The 20,981-nt window shown below is 47.8% G+C and overlaps 1 protein-coding gene across 5 annotated transcripts in view; it reads left to right on the plus strand.

Annotated features, from left to right (window-relative positions):
* LOC115162467 (AT-rich interactive domain-containing protein 1B) overlaps window positions 1-20,981 on the plus strand; it is a 227,254-nt gene that overhangs the window by 135,010 nt on the left and 71,263 nt on the right. For all 5 annotated transcript variants that reach the window (XM_029713784.1, XM_029713786.1, XM_029713789.1 and 2 more), the window contains 2 exons: window positions 8,493-8,748; window positions 18,037-18,123. In XM_029713784.1, coding sequence (XP_029569644.1) covers window positions 8,493-8,748; window positions 18,037-18,123 — 343 coding nt within the window. The remainder of the gene's footprint in view (window positions 1-8,492; window positions 8,749-18,036; window positions 18,124-20,981) is intronic.

Consider the following 20,981-nt stretch of genomic DNA (forward strand, 5'->3'; position numbering starts at 1 on the left):
AACACAGCAAGCTTGATGTAGAGAGCATCTCCCTGTCTGGGCTTAGATACAAGGAGCCAATAGATATTTGGAGCCAGCCAGGCCTAACTAGCTCTATTTATGATGATATGCAGGCAGGTCACAATGTGATATCTCTCACCAATCCACCAATCGTGTATCGATCGGCTTGGTCTGCGGCCAAGTAGCGCTGATGGATGACCGAGGCAGCCACTCTGACAGCAGGCATGTCCAATCACACCAGTTGGGGATGAGTTTGCATCGCACCAATCAAATCAGCCGCAGCAGCCCTAATTTTTATCACTGTCATTTTGACAGTGATGCATAACGCAGAGAGAGAGTTGCCAGCCAGGGAATGAGGGGAGCTCTGAGGCAGAGGAAAGAGTGAACGGAGGGGGGGGTGGAGAAAAGTAAAGCCCCCGAAAACAAGTGGAAAAATCTGAAGTTTTCCTCCCTGGCCTAGCCGCGTGAACGCTGTTTCTAGTCTGCTGCCTCTCTCTCTCTCTCTCTCTCTCTCTCTCTCTCTCGCACTCTCTCTCGCACTCTCTCTCTCCGTCTGTGTAGCGTCTCATCTTCAAATAGATTTTTTATTTGTTTTTATGCATACTCTTTATTTGACCTTCCTGTCTCTGCCTTGTCTTGCCTTGCTAAACGCTAATAGATTGCATCCTTCCCCTGGAGGTTAAATTGGAAACAAATCAAAAATTCTCATCCTTTCGCGTGTGTTTTGTTCTTCTTCCATCCATCCTTCCCTTTCTTTCTTTCTTTCTCTTTTTCCCCTCCTCTATCAAGTTGAAGTGAATGGCGCGTCATTGTGCCTTTCATCTCAGAAAGGCGATTGAGTGCGGCCCAAAACCACAGAGGTAATGTTGTCTAGCATTGAACTGCATAGAGCTGAGGAAATACAAAGGCTGGGGAAGGAAAAGCTGAGGCAGTGCACAAAGGAAGAGTGCTACAGGAGGGATCTAACCTTGTCTGGCTCTGATGTTCCTCTTTCTACTTTGTACTGTAACACTGCCAGCCTTACCCATTACTGGCACCAAAACTGTCTTTATTTTCCTCTCTCTCTCACTCGGGAGAGATACATATGGGCCAATCGGAAGTTCAAACAGTAACAGCGCGTTCACCCTGCCACTTGTTTATATGGACTTTGTTTACAAACATTGGAGTAAAACAAGCTTACATTTGGGGCTCTGATGGGGTATGAACGTTGAACTAAGCTCATGAAGCATTTAGACGCTATATACGTCAACAATCAATGGCAGTTGTAATTCATTAATTAACAGTCTACAAATGTATATAGAAACTGCAGATTGCCCCCTTTAAAGTATCTGGAGAAAGTCTGTGCATAGTACTGTAATAAGGGCTCAGAACACGTGCTAGTTGGTTGGTAGGGAGAGAGTTGGAAAAACAAAAGGCAGAGGACGAGGGCATGTGAAATTTGAGCAAACTCGGACTGGACTGTAGAATAGTATTACAGAGCAGTAGGTTAAGGTGTAAAGTCTGCCCCACCTCTCTTACCTCACCCCCTTCCCCCCCCCTCCCCCTCCACCCCCAGTTGGTCCTGTCGGTGTGCCAGGGTCGGGTGATTACCGGCACTCTCTCCCAATTATGGGCTGATTATTTCGGTGTGCTCTAATTGACTGGGGAGATATGCAAATGGCTGTCATTTGGGATGATAAAGGCTCCACGGTGCAGGATGCACTGCATTATTTAGCCGTGTGGCTGCTATGTGCGGCGGGCGGGCGGGCGGCGGGCGGGCGGGGAGGCAGCGGCACGGCGTGAAGGATGTGGCGGGTGCTTTAATTGCTGAGGAGAGAGAGGTTAAGCTGAATGAGCAGTTGAATTAGAAATGAGGAATTTGGCAGTTTTAATTATTTCTTTATTTGATGTTCCCCCTTTCGCTTTCAGTCCTTTCTCCCTCTCTGGAGTGAGAGGAGGGGGGGTGGGGGTGGGGGGAGTATGGCAGAGCTGAATACCATACATAAAAACATTAGTAGATGCAATAAGTGTAAAACAAATAGGTGCGTAGGGGTGGGGTGAAGGGGTGGAGGGGAGTGTGAGTGGTCTGCTTGTGCATTAAACCAGTTAAGAACCTTTGTGGTTAATAAAAAAAACATTTCAACAGCTCAGACAATAATGGCCTGCCTGGCCTGTCGACTCTCATGAAGCCGCCCGCTTTTAAATGGAAGACTGGTACATTTAAATAAAAACGGTTTGGCGGTATACAAATGACCCGGCCGCGATAAGACTGCAGGGGGGGTTGTATGGTGGCAGCCTCGACCTCGATATACAGTAGGGTACAAACATTTATCCAGCGAATTAAAGGTTGAGCTGTGGAGGGGTACTTTATCGTAAGTCATTATTCAGAGAGACAGTGAAGCAGTGCGTTAAGTGAATAGGGCCGGCGAGTGTTGAGCACTCGTCCTGCTCGGCCCGGCTCTATCGGACTCTGTCGTATTATCAGGGGGAATCATAGTGAAACGCAACACTAATCCATTGGTTTGAAGACAAGCGCCACCAGATTTGGGCCTCTTTGCAGGCTTACGTGTAATAGGGCTTCAAACGGGTCCTCCAAACAGACTCTTCATATCTCCACAATACTGAGGCTTAGAGAGGGATAGTTATCACTCTGCAAGCTGACTATCAGCCCAACCACAAATAACACTAATGGGCTAGTTTTAGCATTAGTCCTCTCACACACACCAGACTGGAAACTCAGACCAGGCGGTAGGTTGTCTGGCAGCCGTATAAGCCTGAGGATGGTAGACTTGCTCAGGGCATGTGTATGGATAGTACAACAAGGAGACCTTGGCTTCTAGGGGGATGGTGTATGTCTTTAGATGTATGTTAATAACTACTAGTATCTAAAGAGGGCATGTGTTTTTTGCCTGTGTGTTGGTGTTGAACATCTAGACCAGGTATTCCCAAACTGGGGTACGCACAACGCCAAATAAAAATGTGATTCAAATTTTAAAAATATATATATATTTTTTTCTTCACATTTTCAAACAGTCCATTTATATTTTCCAACGGGGTTATACATTTGTGTGATGTTTTTTTCTTGCCTGAGAAACCTTGTTTCACTGCCAAAAATACAATTAAAGCATCTAGTGTTCAGCGAAATAAAAACACAATGTCAAATACAGGTAGCCTAGTCAAATAATTAACATCCAATCACATTAACCGTTACTCTCTCGCGGGAAACCTTCACTTTTGCGCAGACATTTAGAAATGCGATTGCCTGTGCTTTGTGCAGCCATTGTAGTGGAATAAAAAAAGCACACATTGCTTTCTCAAACTGTGTCTCTGCTGCAACTTTAGAGACCCTGACAAGTTTGTTCTCTGTCTGCTTTTCTTTGAGACAACAAAGAGAGAAAACACTTGCTTGAACATCAAATAAATGTGATTTGAAACATAGTAATGTCCCTCAGATTGGCTCCAATAGTCCTGATGTGGTTGGCAAAACGACCGTCTGTAAAACACAGCCATGTCCCTCAGATCCTAGTTCCTAATATGTTACCTGATCTGGAGATATAGACAGGGACAGGACTTCCTTACCAGATTACTAGTGAATTCTGAGTTCAGCTCTTGGTCAAATTGGTTTAATCGCTGGTGTTATTACACAGAGACACCTCTGAGATGTTCCATTAAGACAGAAGAGGGCTTGGGCTGCATGGGTGGTCGTCAGGACACCCAGCCAGCTATGGAGATGTGTGGTGGAGTATGACTTCCCATCAATGCCAACCTCGAGGCCACGACACAATAGACAACAGGCGCTGGGACATTGAGGAGGGAGGACAGTGAAATGACTGTTGTCTGGCCCATATTGATCAGAGAGTTGTCTGAGCAAAGAGTTCTGTCAATCAGCAGCATGCCCAGGTGGTTTGGAGCCTGTGGCATACCAGGGAAGTCCCCTCAGATCATTCAAATGAATCATCAGCATTTCCACCACAACCACCAGTATCATCACCATCATCACCACAACCACCATCACCATCATCATCATCATCATCATCACCACAGCCACCAGCATCATCACCATCATCACCACAGCCACCATCATCAGCATCATCATCATTATCACCACATCCACCACCATCATCATCACCACAACCACCACCATCATCACCACCACCATCATCATCATCACCATCATCACCACAACCATCATCATCATCATCACCATCATCAGCATCATCGTCATCACCACAACCACCACCATCATCACCATCATCATCATCACCACAACCACCAACACCATCATCATCAGCATCATCACCACAACCACCACCATCATCATCACCATCATCAGCATCATCGTCATCACCACAACCACCACCATCATCATCATCACCATCAGCATCATCGTCATCACCACAACCACCACCATCATCATCATCACCATCATCACCACAACCACCAGCATCATCACCATTATCATCTCTCTCTCACTTGCTCAGCTTGTTTCCATCCCATGCAAACACATGTACACATCTCTCTCCCTAGCCTGTCTGAGCCTATGCCAGAGATGTCCTGTGTAGCTGGGAGTGTTATCATTGCGTTAGTCTCCCTCCGTCTCTGTATGTGGTATTTAATAGCACCTTGAGAAGGGTATTACAGTGAGCTCTCTACATGGGGCATCCCATTACCCTCCACTCCCCCACTCCCTCCCTGACACACAACCGTTCAGAAGATAATTTGCATGGCATTTCAACTCAGGGTTTGGGGATGAGAAAACATCTTATGTGTAATAGCGTTTCCACTTAAATTCCACTGCTCCGTAGAAAGAGGCGGCAGCAGCACAGCAGTCCGAAGGCAGTAACGAGGACTGTGGGTCCATGTGTGAGAGACAGAGTCCCCAGTGGGCTCACAACAGACAGCTATTAGACCTAATTACAGCTGTCATCATTCTATTTACTCAGAGAAAGAGAGGAATAAGCCTTCTGTACTGTACGAGTCCACTAAATCAGTTTTAAATACCAGTGGGTACAGTGGTTGAGGCTTTGATAGCAACATCATGGGTAATTAACATGGAGATCTTTGCATTTTAAATGTAACTTTTCCCCTCCATTAGAGTTTCTCCTCTTATGTCACTGCAGGCACTTTGAATATCAGCGTTGAACCTTCTCACGCCCTGTGTTAGGGTGTCTCACCAACTGGAAAGAGTGAGAGAGAACCCTCCCCATCCACGCACAAACTCTCCACCATCCCACACCCTCCTAGCCCACCAGCCTCCCTGTCTTCCCCGCTGCTGTGGCTCTGTGACTGGGATGAGTCAGCAAGCCTGTCTGGCCTGGTGGCAGGGTGTTGGCAGGAGGGTGGCAGGGGGACACTGGGGGTGGAAGCCGTAGTGGCAGGGGGTGGCTGGTGTGTCCAACAGCAAGGTGACACGCTGGACAGCACTGCCCCAAGAGCCTCTAACCAGAGTTGACAACACCAGCCCTGCATAGCCCCAGCCCTCTGCTCCGGTCCCAGCTAGCTACAGTCTCTGACCTAGCTCTAGCAGCAACTACAGTCCCAGTCTCTGCCCTACTACCAGTCCCAGCACTACCCTACCACTTTTGTAAGCGCTTGTGAGAAAGCCTCCCCTGCCCAATACAGCCATGCTGGTTCCCCCTGCTCCAGGCTTGAGAAAGCAGTTTGAATGTGTGCCTTGCAGTATTGTGTGTGAGGAAGTTTGAGAGTCAGTGCTCTCTCTCTTCCTCTGGTCCACAGACAGGAAGCTATGGTGTGTTACCTGACTCCTCCCTGTCTAGACAGTGTGACCAGAGAAACCTGGCTTGCCCGGCTGGCCCACTCTGCCTGTTCCTTCCCTTCCCAGCAGCAATCATTAATACACATCTCTGCCCAATCAGGGGGGACATCCAGGGGATCAGTGGGAAGCAGGCAAGACCCACTGCTTACTGAATGACAGGGGGATTTCTCCCACTCAGTCAGAGCATGTTAGTCTGGTGGTATGTGCGTGTTTGTACTGTGTGTGTTGGCTCGGCTGTCCCCTCAGTGCCCCTGCCTGTCTGAGTCTGACAGGCTGACAGCCTCAGAGAGGGAGAGAGAGATGCCAACACCCCAGAGGTGAAGGGTCACAAAAGACTGCCTCTCTAACATAGTGTGAAACATCTAGATAGGAGGTCATTACGTGGGGGTCTGGCCATCTCAAAATAAGTGGTTATTATCACCTCAATATTTTCTTATTATTACAATTACATGCTTCAGAGGCACATTAAGTAATACAAGATGCCAACTGGGAGTAGTTGACAGCTATTTGGAGACTCAATGCACAGAGCAATTTGTAGCAGAGAGGCAATAAATTGGATTTGGGCCACTTTGGAATGGGCCCCAGCTAGCTTGTTGGGTATTTGGATGGGTGCTGGCTGGGCTGGCTGTTCGCTGCTGTAAATATCACTGTGGAGAGTGTGGAGGAGTAAGCAGCATCTGGGCTTCTTCACTGTTCATCTGTGGAAGAAGCTGGTCTTATGGGCTCTCTCAGTCAGAACACTGTTCATCTGTGGAAGAAGCTGGTCTTATGGGCTCTCTCAGTCAGAACACTGTTCATCTGTGGAAGAAGCTGGTCTTATGGGCTCTCTCAGTCAGAACACTGTTTAGATGTGGTCAACCATGAGTCTAATCCAAACCGGTCAGTCCTCAAATCGTCCAAATTAATGATATGCTTTTCTGCCCAACGGTTATTGGAGAACTGGCGACTGGCAGGTAATGTAATTATTCACAGTGCTTTCCCCGTTTTTAATTGGCTCTTAGGTTAACAATATGTTGGATGTCACACTGGATTCACCTGTTTGGAAAGCTGTCGCCATGGTTTCCCTGTTTGCAGGACCCCACTGTGTCAAATGGCACACACCTGCGGTGACCTGTGACTGCCTCCTCAGAATAACAGCTCTGCTTATTGGTTGAGACAGCCTGTGACATCATCCAGCTGAGAGAGAGAGAGAGAGAGAGAGAGAGAGAGAGAGAGAGAGAGAGAGAGAGAGAGAGAGAGAGAGAGAGAGAGAGAGAGAGAGAGAGAGAGCGTGCTGGACTGATGATGCCATGTGACAGCCTGGCCGGGCAGAGCGGTCGGGTGGACAGCCACAGAGGCATGACGAAAATAGAAGCTTGTGCCACCACAGATGGATGACTAGTTCACAACAAGACAGTCATTTAGTACCGTTTGTCACCAGGAAATCTGCTTATTGGTGCTACTACTATACTGACAATATGCCACAATGCTTTAGTAAACAAATGCTTCAATCACCATGTTCTGCTTTAGGAAACAATTGATCACAAAATACATACCATACTTGTGAAAGAACCACAGTTGTTTGGTTCATCTTCAGCTGTTACCATTAAAACAGGATTTTCACTATGGCCATTTTAGGAGACACGTGAGAGATGGCTGTAGTAAGTGTAGGTAAAAGGTCGTGGAGGTAGCTGGGGAGAGATCCTGTGGGGCCTGACTGACTGACGGTGGTGGGTGGATAGACAGACCGATATGTAGCTCGCTACAGCGGGTGGCGTGTGGTCCACATACCGCATCAGCCACCAGGGGGGTCGGTGGTGGACCTCCCTCAGTGCAGCTACAGCTGGAGAGATGTGGTAATGTGTGTTGAAGAGGCAGACATCACACACACACACACACACACGCACACATATCCACACGCACAAATACAGACACACACACAACACCTGGACCGTCTACCTCCCTCCCTCCCGCTCTCTCTCCCTTCACCCTCCTCTTTTATCAGACTATAGATCAGCAGTTTGTCAGCATTAATAGGGGATTCCCTGGAAAAGATTCAGATGGGGGAATACCCACAGCCAATCAGTACCCTCACTCCATCCCGCTCCTCCCTCTTCTTTCTCTCCCCACAGGGGATGTGTGTAATATGAACTCACCGTGAGTACTGGCCCATCATACACATCACATAGAGCAGACTGTCTGACCTACACCATCAAGGCACTACTGCTCTGTTTCACAATGTTTTGCATGTGAAGAGCCAATGTCGTGCTTGTTCAGTTACACTGAGTATACCAAACACCATTTCACCCTCGCCATCAGAACAGCCTCGTCGGGGCATGGGCTCTACAAGCATTCCACGGGGATGCTGGCCCAACTTGGCACCAAACCGGTGCGCCTGGCACCTACTACCATACCCCGTTCAAAGGCACTTAAATCTTTTGTCTTGCCCATTCACCCTCTGAATGGCACGCATACACACTCCATGTCTCAATTGTCTCAAAAATCCTTCTTTAACCTGTCTCCTCCCCTTCATCTACACTGATTGAAGTGGATTTAACAGGTGACATCAATAATGGGTCATAGCTTTCACCTGGATTCACCTGGTCAGTCTATGTCATGGAAAGAGCAGGTGTTCCTAATGTTTTGTACACTCGGTGTATATCATAGACAGGGGTTGGACAAAATACATCACAGCATTGAATAAGCTTTGCTCATCATTGTACTCACCTACCATCTCCTCTGTCTCTCTCTGTTCCAGGACCTGTCTGGCTCCATAGATGACCTCCCTACAGGGACGGACGCTGGTCACAGTTCAGCTGTCAGTGCTACAGGCTCCACCAGTAGCCAGGGGGATCAGAGTAACCCGTCCCAGTCACCCTTCTCACCCCACGCATCACCCCACCTGTCTGGCCGAGGCAGCGGCCCATCGCCCTCTCCTGTTGGCTCCCCCGTGGGCTCCAACCAATCACGCTCCGGCCCCATCTCCCCAGTTAGCGGCCCAACCACAGCACAAGGTAAGCCTACAGCAAATAATTTCACAGAAAGAATCCCTGAACATCATACTGGTGAATAACCGTCTGTTCAAATCTCCTGTTCTGGTATTATGACACCCTGTAGGAAATTGATCAGAATAATGATGTTCTTTAGAAGTGGCCATTTCAAGCTGACCCATTTAGCTGATCGATGTGGTTTCCTTGGTCCACTTTCTATTGGAAACCGTTTGTCATTTATCTTCATTTTGAAAAACATTTCAGATGCACAGGTACAGATGGTTGCCGTTGGCCTCTGTGTTCTTCCTTTCGAAACAGGACGCCAAAATAAGACAAGAGCAGAGGCCTGTGTGATGATTCCGGGCCGTGTCCCCCTGGAGGAATAGCAGAGCGTTAGTTTAGATAAACAGTGAGGTAACGAGCGGGAGCGTGTCGGACAGGCCTTGGACAGGCCAGAGTGACACAAGGCTATGAGACGTGGACGTGACCCTGTCTGCCCGCCCCTCACCGTCTAACCACAGCGTCCGCTGCTCTTCCTGATTGAGGCCTGACCGGCACGTCTGCGGCTCTCAGGCCTGTCAGTCACGCTGACGAGGCGGGACAAATGCGTGAGCTCCTGAGGCGGGCGGGTGGTTCCGGGAGGACCGAGCTTGTGCTGGAGTGATTGACGCTAATGAAAAAGCAGGACAGCCGCTCCCGAGGCGGACGGCAGGAAGTGAGATGGAGAGACGGGAGGCGGATCTCATCGGAGGGACAGGTGTGATTAATACAGTATCAATAAATATTCTCCCCTCATGCGGAAACACATCCTCATAGAGACAGGATGTTAGTCTGCCAACGGCTGCTGGGGTTTACCTGTTGTAGCACATAATAATGGCCGGAACGGAGCAAATGGAATGGCATCAAACACCTGGAAACCACATGTCTGATACCACTGACTCTGCTCCAGTCATTACCACAAGCTTGTTCTCCCCAATTAAGGTCCCACCAACCTCCTGTGGTTTATACTATCACTTCTAATGAGAAATACCAACACCAGGCATAATGCTGTGTATGCGAGGGAGAAACACTGAGTACTACTGTTGTTGTGATATGAAGATTCGATGACTTTCTCCTTACTAGCAGGTCCTAGCTGTGTGATTTCTCTTACCTTCAACCTGCCTCCTTTCTAAACACACCGATAAAAGGCATCTGCCTCTGTGCAGAATGTGGCTGACTGGCTGGCCCTAGCCCTTGAGTTCAAGGGTCACTCTTCCATATCAGTGACCTGGAGGTGCAGAGTAGCATGGCCCAGTCTGTGGAATTGTCACTGGTCAGGTCTGCTCTACTGCACACCACTGCGCTTTGACCGTGATGTGACCAGGGCTGTGGTTTATCGCCCTCAGACGGTGGCTGTCAGGCCTGCCTCGGTTACCGGGACAATGCACATGTCACACGGCCGAGCGCTCACGGGACACTTGTCACCCTGACAATGGTCAGAGAGGAGAGCAATTTCACAGTGTCAGCCTTTCATCTGTCTGTCACACACACTATATACACCTTCACACACACACGCTCTTGCACACACACTGGCTGACAGTGCACATGCAGCACACACCAAATAAATGCACATGCTCGCACAAACACACTTACACACGCAATATGCATGCACACAGATGCTACACATGAATTTCGCACAGACACACACACACACTATCATCTGAGTGATAGACAGTACAGACAGAGAGAATGGTGTGTACGCCGCCTTAGAGACAATCACGCCTACAGAAGGACATATTGATCTTGGAGTCGTAGAAAGCCTCTGGTTCCCCTGGCGTCACGCTTTTCATTTCTCCTCCTCTCCTCTCCAGCCCTCTCCCTCTCTCTCTCTCTCTCTCCCTCTCTCTCCCCCTGCAGTTTCTCAGTCTCCGTGAAGCAAAATAGAATAGACTGTAAAATGATCTTGGGTTTCCTGGCATTTGGATTCTCCTCGAGCCAGGAGGAGGCTCACACAGCAAATTGATTTTCCTGTTGCGCTAGATTTGTGACAGTCATAGCAGAAATCACATTGCTCAGCACCAATGTCTCTAAACCAATTCGGAGCACCCCGCATTTTTCGGCTTCGGGGGACGCAAACGGCATTACTCTCGTCTGTATGCCAGGCGGAATGGGATGCGCGTTGAGGAAATCCATCAGTCGCTCTGAGCGCACTCAGTACACTGTGAAGGATGAGGAGAAGGAGAGACTGTGGGGCTTTGCGAGACACCCAGCGTCTCATCACTGAACAATATCTCTCTCCACTGCAGGTTATCAAAGCCTCTCTCTCTCTCTCACAATCTCTAGTCAAACATCGCAGTAGGGATGGAACTAGTGATCCCTCATCCCCTCTCTCTATGATTCCGTTCACTTTGATGCTTGTATGTTCTGTTGTTCAGGAGTGGTGACAGACAGTGTGTCCACCCCATTGACAGACAGTGTTGGGGCGACGCAGCCTTTCTCCTTGTTCTCTCTCTGATCACCATGGTGATGTAACCCTGTGTGTGTACGGGCCTCAGGGACCAACTGATGAGACTGCCCGTTGACCTCCAAGACTGTACTGTGCAATGCAGGAAATCTAAAACGTGTATTTTGAAAAGGCCTCGTAAGTTTGTAGTTTCCACTTTGAAATGTAGACTTGATTTCCCCTTACGAAAAATGTATCAACCCCTACAAAATGTCCACTATTTTCCTGCTATAGCAAACTAGATCAAATTTACAAACCACATCTGTAGTAGGAGAGTGACATTCTTTTAGGGATATTTGTGTGTGTGTGATGATGTTTTTGTCACATACACCAGACACAGGGTCAGCCATAGTAGTACGGCACCCCTGGAGCAAATGCTGGTTAAGTGCCTTGCTCAAGCTCACACCGCCAGATTTTTCTTTTCACCTTGTCGGCTCGGTTATTCAAACCTGCGACCTTTTGATTACCGGCCCAACGCTCTAACCGCTAGGCTTCCTGCCACCTTAGTAAGTGTGTGGTTGTATATGAAAGCTGCAGTAGATCCACTCACTGTTGTATTACTACTAATGGACTCAGACCACATCCTCACTCCCTGATGACCCAACACGGCCACTGCTTGAGCTGCCCGCCGTACAAAATCAAATGCCTGTCTCCCTTTCCCTCATTCTCCTCCAAGGTCCATCAAGGTCCATCTAGCATTGCCACAGCTCCACTCAATCCCTCCCCCCCCCCAGTCCGCCTCCTCCACTGCCTCATTTTCTTCTAAAAACGTGATTGAAGCGTTCTGACGAGCGCTTGCCTTGGAGAGTAAGCTGTTTATCTGTGCCCGCTTGAAGTGCTTCCAGGGCTAGAGGAGCTTCCGAAATGGCAGGGCGAGTCACGGCGTGAGAGAGAGAGCATCTACGGTTGGAGGAGGAGGAAGAGTACAGACCTATCAGGTCTGGCGTGGGTACCCCCCTTTCTACTCCTCTCAGTCTTCCTCCAGTGCTCCACTAGCCAGCCACATTAGCTCTAATCATAACGCATGTAGGCTTAGGATAGGGGTGTGTGTGTATGGTAATTAAGATGTTGCAGCAAACACAGCTGATAGACTGGGTTCTGTGAGGTCTGGAAAGATCAGAAATAAATCATTGAACCAATGGGAGATGCAACTGAGCCTCCATGTTGGCTTAATCACTCATAACAGAGGTGTATTCCTATTGTGATACAGTACAAGGAAGAAACCAAAAAATGCAAACGCAAAACATTGCTCTAGACAAATGCTATGGCTATTAGATGTGAAAGTTAGCCAAGACCCCTTCGTTTTAGTTGGGGTGTGGTGCAGCGTTAGTGAGTGTACTTCCAGCGGTAGTTCCAATGGCCAGTCCCTCAGTGGCTGTGTGTGTGGAACACTGCCTCTGGCCATCCCTCTGTCCCCTCCTGAGCCAGCACAGCACTGGAGCATGCTTCCCACTGAATCCCCCTCTTCCTGTCCTATGCCTTCTTCTTTCTCCCTCCCTCCTTTCCTCTCTCTCTCTCCATGTCTCCACACCCCTCTGGTCTTAGGGAGCTTGGCCTCCTGATGGTTGGTACAGTACAAAGTGTACCAACCGCAGGATAGCCTGCCTGTTAAAAGGAGAATCAAAATGCTAGCTTGCTGTATCGGCCTTTTAGAGAAATCCCGTTCTGCGCTGGTCTGGCTGGCTGAGTGGAACCTGGAGCAGTGTGCACAATTATTTTTCCCTTCAGCAGGCAGCATGGTACACTGGCTGGCTGTTCTGGCGCTGTTCCCCCCCTCTCTGTCTAGCTTTTACCTTGAGCTGCACTTTTCCTCCTCCTTGCCATACCTCTCCCAGCCCAGCTCAGCGCTAGCTTAGTAATGAGGTCCATGGGAGAGCGTTTTTCCCGCCCCAGCACTTTCCCCCGTCTCCTACAGGGAGTGGTAACTCACGTTTGCCGGTAGCCCCAGGTTGGAAAATCATTGACTTATGCTCATTGAGACCTAAACCACAATTATTGCTACCCGCTGTTTACGGCTTACAGACCCCAAAGACACACTAGCATTACCGTGTGTGTTTGTGTGTGTGTGTGTGTGTGTGTGTGTGTGTGTGTGTGTGTGTGTGTGTGTGTGTGTGTGTGTGTGTGTGTGTGTGTGTGTGTGTGTGTGTGTGTGAGCCTGCAGGGTGTATTCTACCAACCTGAGGGGCTGCTGACCAAGCCCTTCTCCCTCATTCTCCTGTCAGTCCAGTAGCACTCAGCGCTGTTAATGAACTCACTCAGAACGGCTTCTGTTCATCCAACTGCGCGTGTGTGTGTGTTTGCGCGCACCTCCCTTTCATCATCAAATACAGTGCTCAGTGGGTCTGAGCAGACGTCGAATCTGCATGGGATGCGCCACGCACTCCGAGGCTTAATATTGGCAACCCTGAAAAACAGAGAGGAATATGACCACAGGTGTGTCTTTGAACTCAGTTCAGTGGCATTTGCGTTTGAAACTCTTAAAAAAAAAGCTTCAAAGAAGAAACCCCTGTCTTCAAAGGGTCTTGCATTGCCCTAACAATCCTTGCCGAGGAATATTTGAACGTTTATTGGGTTTTAGTGGTAGCGTTATCTAAAAACGCATGAACTCCATTGCTTTTGGCCTCTCACTTTCTATCGTGGGAAAAGTTGTTCTTGTTAAACATTTCAGAATGGAAATTACAATACTTTTTTATTTTACTCCTGAACCACTTCAAAGACACTTGGCTCTCATTTGTAGATATCTTACTCTCCTTCCTGTTCACAAGTAGTGGTGGGTTTTCAAACAAGCAGTTATTTCCTCTCTAACTTCTGTAGTGAGTTAATGCAGCATACTGTACCCATATACTCTTAGTTGATCCACGAACTTCGTTACGCTTGAAATGTACACTGTGTGTACATGTGCGTGCGTGTACATGTGCGTGCGTGTGTACACTGTGTGTGTTCCCGTGGATGCTCCTGACCTGTGAGTAACAGCTAGGTCCTAGGTGAGAGCGATAGCGAGGTGTAAATTGCTCCTGATGCTGTTTGAGAGAGAAGGGGAGAGGGAGAGGGATAGCAAGCCAGCCATTGTGCTCCGCCTGATTGACAGAACTTTTAATTGTGTTCTGGAGCACCTGTGGATGCCCCCCCCCCAACCCATTCCCTTTCCTCGTGCCAGTAACACAGAACCACTCCTGTTGTGGAAAAAAGCCTCCAACAGTCACGTCTTTCAAGCTACCCTCCACATGCTATAGTCACTTTCGGTTAGCACAAGCAGACATGTGAACAAACACCCTAATGTTGCCAGTCATTGGTAATAAAGATGCTGTGTTGGAGAGGCAGTGGAATGGGGGATTAAGGTAAAGCCTGCTGACATTTAAACCTGCTTCTCTCTGCAACGGAGGCAGCGCTGAGGCAGGAGGCTGAGGAGAAAAGCCTCCTGATCGTTGAATTATTAATCAGACTCAGTCTTACACGTGCTGCCAGGCCTTCTGGACTGTCTGTTTGTTTTATTCTCAGATGATTATTCAATGGAGCTCATTAAAAATGAAGGTGGAGGAGAGGAGAGGAGAGGAGAAGAGGAAAGGAGAGGAGAAGAGAGGAGAGGAGAAGGAAGGAGAGGAGAGGAAAGGAGAAGAGAGAAAAGGAGAGGAGAAGAGAGGAAAGGAGAAGAGAGAAAAGGAGAGGAGAAGAGAGGAAAGGAGATAAAGTGATTTCTGGTACTGAATTCCATTCTTCTTGCCCTCTTCTCCTTTCTAACCTTTTCCGTACATCTTCTACTTATCTCCCTACTGTACTCTCCCCTCCTCCTCCCTCTTTCCTCTCACCTCTTGTCATTTTCCTCCCCTCTATAGGCTGTTGTCTCCCCCCCTCCTCTCTCTCTCTCGCTCTCTTTCTCTCTCTCTCTGTATCTACATAGGGATGTGGAGAGTGCAGTGGAGGATAGGGGGTGCTACTCACTATGCATGCCCTCACCCCCACTGCCATCCCACAGTTACACACACCACCCTCCCACCCGCTCAAACATGATGTGACAATTGTAGCCCATTGTAGCCCCCTCACCGACTGCAGCAGGCCTGCCTGGCTGGGAGAGGAGATGGGCACGAGGGGAAAGGTGACCTTGCAGAGGGGGTGTTGTCACGGGTCACTGGGACTGTAAACGTCTCTAACGTGCCCCCGGTGCGACAGCAAAAAAGAAAAACTACGGAAACATGTGCTGATTGTGGTTAGCCACACAAGGGCTGAGCCTGTCCACCCTGCTTTTCCCCATATTCCCCTAGCCCTCTGAGGCCCGGGGACATGACTCTTAGTTTACCCTACGTCTTCCTCTGGCTGGCTGGTGTGTGTTCTGAGGCTCCCAGCTGCTGGTGTGGTGGAGGCTGAGGAGAGTGATGTCCTTTTGTTATTGTAGTGTTAGTGCTGCATTGAGGTTTCTCCTCCCCGGAACAGGGTGACACACTCGCTAATCGAATATTCTCTCTTCCAAGAGTTGCTGCTGGAGCAACTTGTGGTGGTGCGTGCGTTTGTGTGTGTGTGTGTGTGTGTGTGTGTGTGGGGGGGGGGGGGGGGGGGGTTCTGTATCTCTGTGTATGTAAGTGTTAATGTGTGTATGTGTGGGCAGGCGGGTGGATGGAAATGTTGTTTATGCAGTTTATGCAAAGTAATTACGTTGACTTAATTGGGTTTGTTTACGTGGAGTGTGTGCCACCTCCAGTCATGTATTTACCGCTGTACACAGCAACCATCTCATCTGTGCTCTATGCATCGCTCTCTCTCTCTCTCTCTCTCTCTTCACACGTACAGCACAGAGAACAGTGCGGTCTCTACACAGAGGGCTTCATGTACACTGAACAAAAATATAAACTTATTTTTATATTAAAATATAAAAATGTAAATGTAAAGTGTTGGTGCCATTTTTCAAGGTCACAGAAATGTTCCATACGCACAAAAAGCTTATTTCTCTCAAATTTTGTGCACATATTTGTTTACATTGGTTGTTGGTGAACATTTCTCCTTTGCCAAGATAATCCATCTACCTGAGAGGTGTGACATATCAAGAAGCTGATTAAACAGCGTGATCATTACACAGGTGCAACTTGTGCTGGGGACAATAAAAGGCCACTCTAAAATGTGCAGTTTTGTCACACAACACAATGCAACAGATGTCTCAAGTTGAGGGAGCGTGTAATTGGCATGCTGACTGCAGGAATGTCCACCAGAGCGGTTGCCAGAGAATGAAATGTTAATTTCTCTACCATAAGCCACCTCCAACATGAGAATGTGGCAGTACGTCTAACCGGCCTCACAACCGCAGACAGCGTGTATGGCGTTGTGTGGGCGAGCGGTTTGCTGATGTCAACGTTGTGAACAGAGTGCCCCATGGTGGCGGGGGGGTTATGGTATGGGCAGGCATAAGCTACGGACAACAAACACAATTGCATTTTATCGATGGCAATTAGAATGCACAGAGATACCGTGAAGAGATCCTGAGGCCCATTGTCGTGCCATTCATCTCCATGTCTCAAGGATCTGTAAACAATTCCTGCAATCCTGGATAAAAGCGTCTGCTAAATGGCATATATTATTATATTCATGTCCCAGTTCTTCCATGGCTTGTATACTCACCAGACATGTCACCCATTGAGCATGTTTGGGATGCTCTGGATCAACGTGTACGACAGCGCGTTCCAGTTCCCGCCAATATCCAGCAACTTCCCACAGCCATTGAAGAGGAGTGGGACAACATTCCACAGGCCACAATTAACAGCCTGATCAACTCTATGCAAAGGAGATGTGTCGCGCTGCATGAGGCAAATGGTGGTCACACCAGATACTGACTGGTTTTCTGATCCACGCTCCTACCTTTAATTTTTTTTATTGCCAGTCATGTGAAATCCCTAGATTAGGGCCTCATGAATGTATTTCAATTGACTGATTTCCTTATATGAGCTGTACCTTAGTAAAATCTTTGAAATTGTTGCATGTTGTGTTTATAATTTTGTTCAGTATAAATATACTTTAATTTGCTGTTCATTTTCTGGTTCTGTTTAAAGGAGAGCATTAGCCACACGTTCCCCATATGTTGGAACAAAATGTTGTTGTCGTGAATGATTTAGCTTTTTTCTCCATTGGTTCAAGTCTTCAGTAGCAGAGGGAGGTGTACCTGTTTTACCTTCCTCTGGGTTAAATCAATCCCCAAACGTCCATCTTCCGTTCCCCTAATCAGCCCCGCTGGTCTGTAATGGATTTCTAATGCACAAGAGGAGCATCAGGGATCAATACACCTCAATGGCTTTGTTTATATTAGGATTGCCCTAATTACACTGCTTCCGTAAGAGATCCGCACAGTGATGACTGGTTCTATGTTGCACTGTACTAAGAGACATTTTCATGGGCACACGTGCTCATTTGCTATGTTATGTGGGCCTCTCTATTATCTTTTTATAAATCCGGGACAAAGCCTTTTTAATTGAATAACCTCGGAGGAGGATGAAATGTGGATAGAGGGAATAGAATTAGACAGAGACTGAATCCTTTACCTGTGTGTCCCTCTATAGTAGAACATGTCATTTCAGGGCAAAATTGATGTATTGAGAATAATTATCTGTGTTTGACTCATCTCACCTTGGTCTTTGTGAAAGGATGATGAATCCATTTCAGCCAAAACGTTTCTTTGTTATTAGATTACAATGAAGGTAACTGTCACAGATTATACAGTACAGCAGCTCGGCTTATGCTTTCCGTCAGTTTACTGAGCGGTGTTACCCTAAAACATGTCCCCTCTCTTTTTGTGCTGATAATATTATATATAGAATATATATAATATTCTGTCCTCCTGTGTTTCTTTACAGGGTCCCAGATGGCCCCCCAGATCCCCGTCAACATGTCGGATGTCCCTCACTCCCCCTTGACGCAGTCCCCCATGCCTCAGGAGAGGGGTAAGTCTGACCACAAAGTGTGTGCATGTATGTACATGCATATGTGTGTGTGTGCGTGTGTGTGTGCTTGCTTGCATGTTTGTGTGTTCTAGTGTATTGTGTGTGTGGTAATTGCAGATTAGTCCTAGGTTAGTGCCCACCTGTGTGTTGAGCAGAGTTGTGGATCTGGGCTGAGTGGAGCAGTAGTGGAGGGGTCTGAGGACAGAGAGTTAAGCCTCTTACAGCCCTGGCTATGGTAGTGAGAAGGCATTAGCCTCCCTCTCAGTGACGCTGGCATTGTTCCCCAACACTCTCTGGGAACTGGCAGACAAAGGCAGGACGTGACATCATGGCCAGAGGTACAGGGTGTTCTATAGCTGGGCTGTTAGCAGGTACAGGGGTTGGGACACACACACACACAGGCAGGTACGACAAACACACACACACACTCACACATTCCAGTCAAACGTAATGACGTTCCCGCAATGCATGTTCTGATCCAGTGAATGATTTATAATAGACCGATGGCTCAGTGGGTACAGAACAAACACCTCACCAGCGGGTTCCCAGGGAGTGGCTGGTGGAGAGGTGATGTATTACTGGATGAGAGGTCAGCTCAGGTCATGGGAACCATTCTTGGTTAAACCTTAACTGTTACTGTCTGGAAATCACTAAACCCTATGTTCTGGGAGTTTGTGTAAAGGAGGCAGGACTAGCATTAACATGGAGTATTATGCTCCTCTACAGCTCACTGAGAGAGAGAGAGAGAGAGAGAGAGAGAGAGAGAGAGAGAGAGAGAGAGAGAGAGAGAGAGAGAGAGAGAGAGAGAGAGAGAGAGAGAGAGAGAGAGAGAGGACCTCCTAGGTGTGGAGAGAGATATATGGGACCTCCTAGGTGTGGAGTGTGTGGAGCAATGCAAAGCTGTTGCATTAAACATAAATGTAATGCTTGGCTCTGGCTTCACGTGACCCTGGAAGCACAGTGGTTAACATACTGTAATGCTTTTTAGAATATATGAGTAAATCCCATGGTCCAAGTGGCTGCTCCTAAGAGGCGCTCTCATTTCCATGAATACTGTTGAATGTACTTGTTCACTCCCTCTCTCCCGTTGCTGCCAGTTGTTGTTGTCCAGCTAAGCTCTACTCTCTTTGCCAGCCTGGCTGGGGAGGGAGGGGGGGAAAAAATCCTTGAATGCGTTATTTGCTTTTAGCAACTGTCTGCACAATGTTCCTCTCTCCATCCCTTTTCCAAACAATTTACACAGTGTATTTCAGAATCCATTATGATAATGGAGGCAAAACATTAGAATAATGTCCCCCTTAAACCCATGCTCGCAGTCTAAGCACTTTCAGGCCTCCCCTCTCGCTCTCTCTTCCTCCCTCCCTCTCTCTCACAGCCTCATCACATGCTCTCTCACTCTCTCAGCAGAATAGGCCAATATGGAGGAAGACAAATACTCTTGCCATCTCTGGCCTGCTTTTAACAACCCTACTCAGTAAAGAGCTGGACTGTAGCGCTGTATAGCCTCTCAGTGTAGTGGATCTGTGTGTGTGTGTGTGTGTATGTGTGTGTAGTGTGTGTGTGTGTGTGTGTGTGTGTGTGTGTGTGTGTGTGTGTGTGTGTGTGTGTGTGTGTGTGTGTGTGTGAGCCAAGCCGAGCCCAGCGCAGCCGATCCATTTAAAGCTGATCTAGGATATTAGAGAAGGCCTCTATCTCTTCTGATTGGCTGCAGCGCCAGCGACCTTTACCATTCGTGGCAGATTGGAGACCTTTTCTGTGGCTTCGCTCTCAGGTTTAGACTGTAATGAAATGGCTTTCAGTGATAATAGTGAATCCCTGTGAGGATCACTTCAAATGTCAATTTGAATGGTGGAGGGAAGCTGAGCTGAGAGCCTTTTCCATCAATTGAGAACTCACGGTTCCTGGAACAGCTTAGAATTACACAGCAGTCATGGTTAAATCGCTGTCTTATTCCCCAAGTGCAATTTCTGCACACGTACACACACACACACACCGTTTTTTCAGCCGACAAGGTGAAACATCTTTTGATGTGCCCTTGAGCAAGGCACTTAACCTAATTGCTCTAGGGTTGCCGTTGACCCCATTCTCTGAGTTGGAATATACACTGCGTGCACAATTATTAGGCAAGTGAGTATTCTGATCTTATCATTGTTTCTATTCACATTTTCGAACTCCAAGCCATATAAACTTGAATGCTTATTGGATTTAATCATTTTCAAGTGATATGTATTTGTGTAATGAGGGAGGGTGTGGCGAAAGTGAATAACACCTTATATCAAGGTGTGCATAATTATTAGGCAGCCTCATTACCGCAGTTAAAATGGGCCCAAAAATAAATTTAACTGACACTGAAAAGCCAAAAATGTAGAATGCCTTTCAGACGGATGCGACAGTCTTTAAATAGCTAAACTATTGAGGTGTGACCACTGGACATTCAAACGTTTTGTTGCGAATAGTCAACTGGGGCGCAAAAAACGCATGGGGAAGAAAAGGCACAAATTAACTGCAAAAGACTTGAGAAGAATTAAACGTCAAACTACCAGGAACCCATTATCCTCCAGTGCCACCGTATTCCAGAACTGCAACCTACCTGGAGTGTTCAGAAGTACAAGGTGTCAAGTGCTCAGAGACACGGACAAGGTCAAGAAGACTGAAACAAGACCACCACTGAATAAGGTTTTATGGACAGATGAAATGAAAGTGACTCTTGATGGACCAAATGGATGGGCCCGTGGCTGGATCAGTAATGGACACAGGGCACCACTTTGAGTCAGGTGCCAGCAAGGTGAAGGAGGGGTACTGGTATGGGCTGCTATCATTGAGGATGAGGTAGTTGGACCTTTTCGGGTTGAAGATGG

Source organism: Salmo trutta, chromosome 25 (assembly GCF_901001165.1).
Source record: "Salmo trutta chromosome 25, fSalTru1.1, whole genome shotgun sequence".
NCBI classification, from domain to species: domain Eukaryota; kingdom Metazoa; phylum Chordata; class Actinopteri; order Salmoniformes; family Salmonidae; genus Salmo; species Salmo trutta.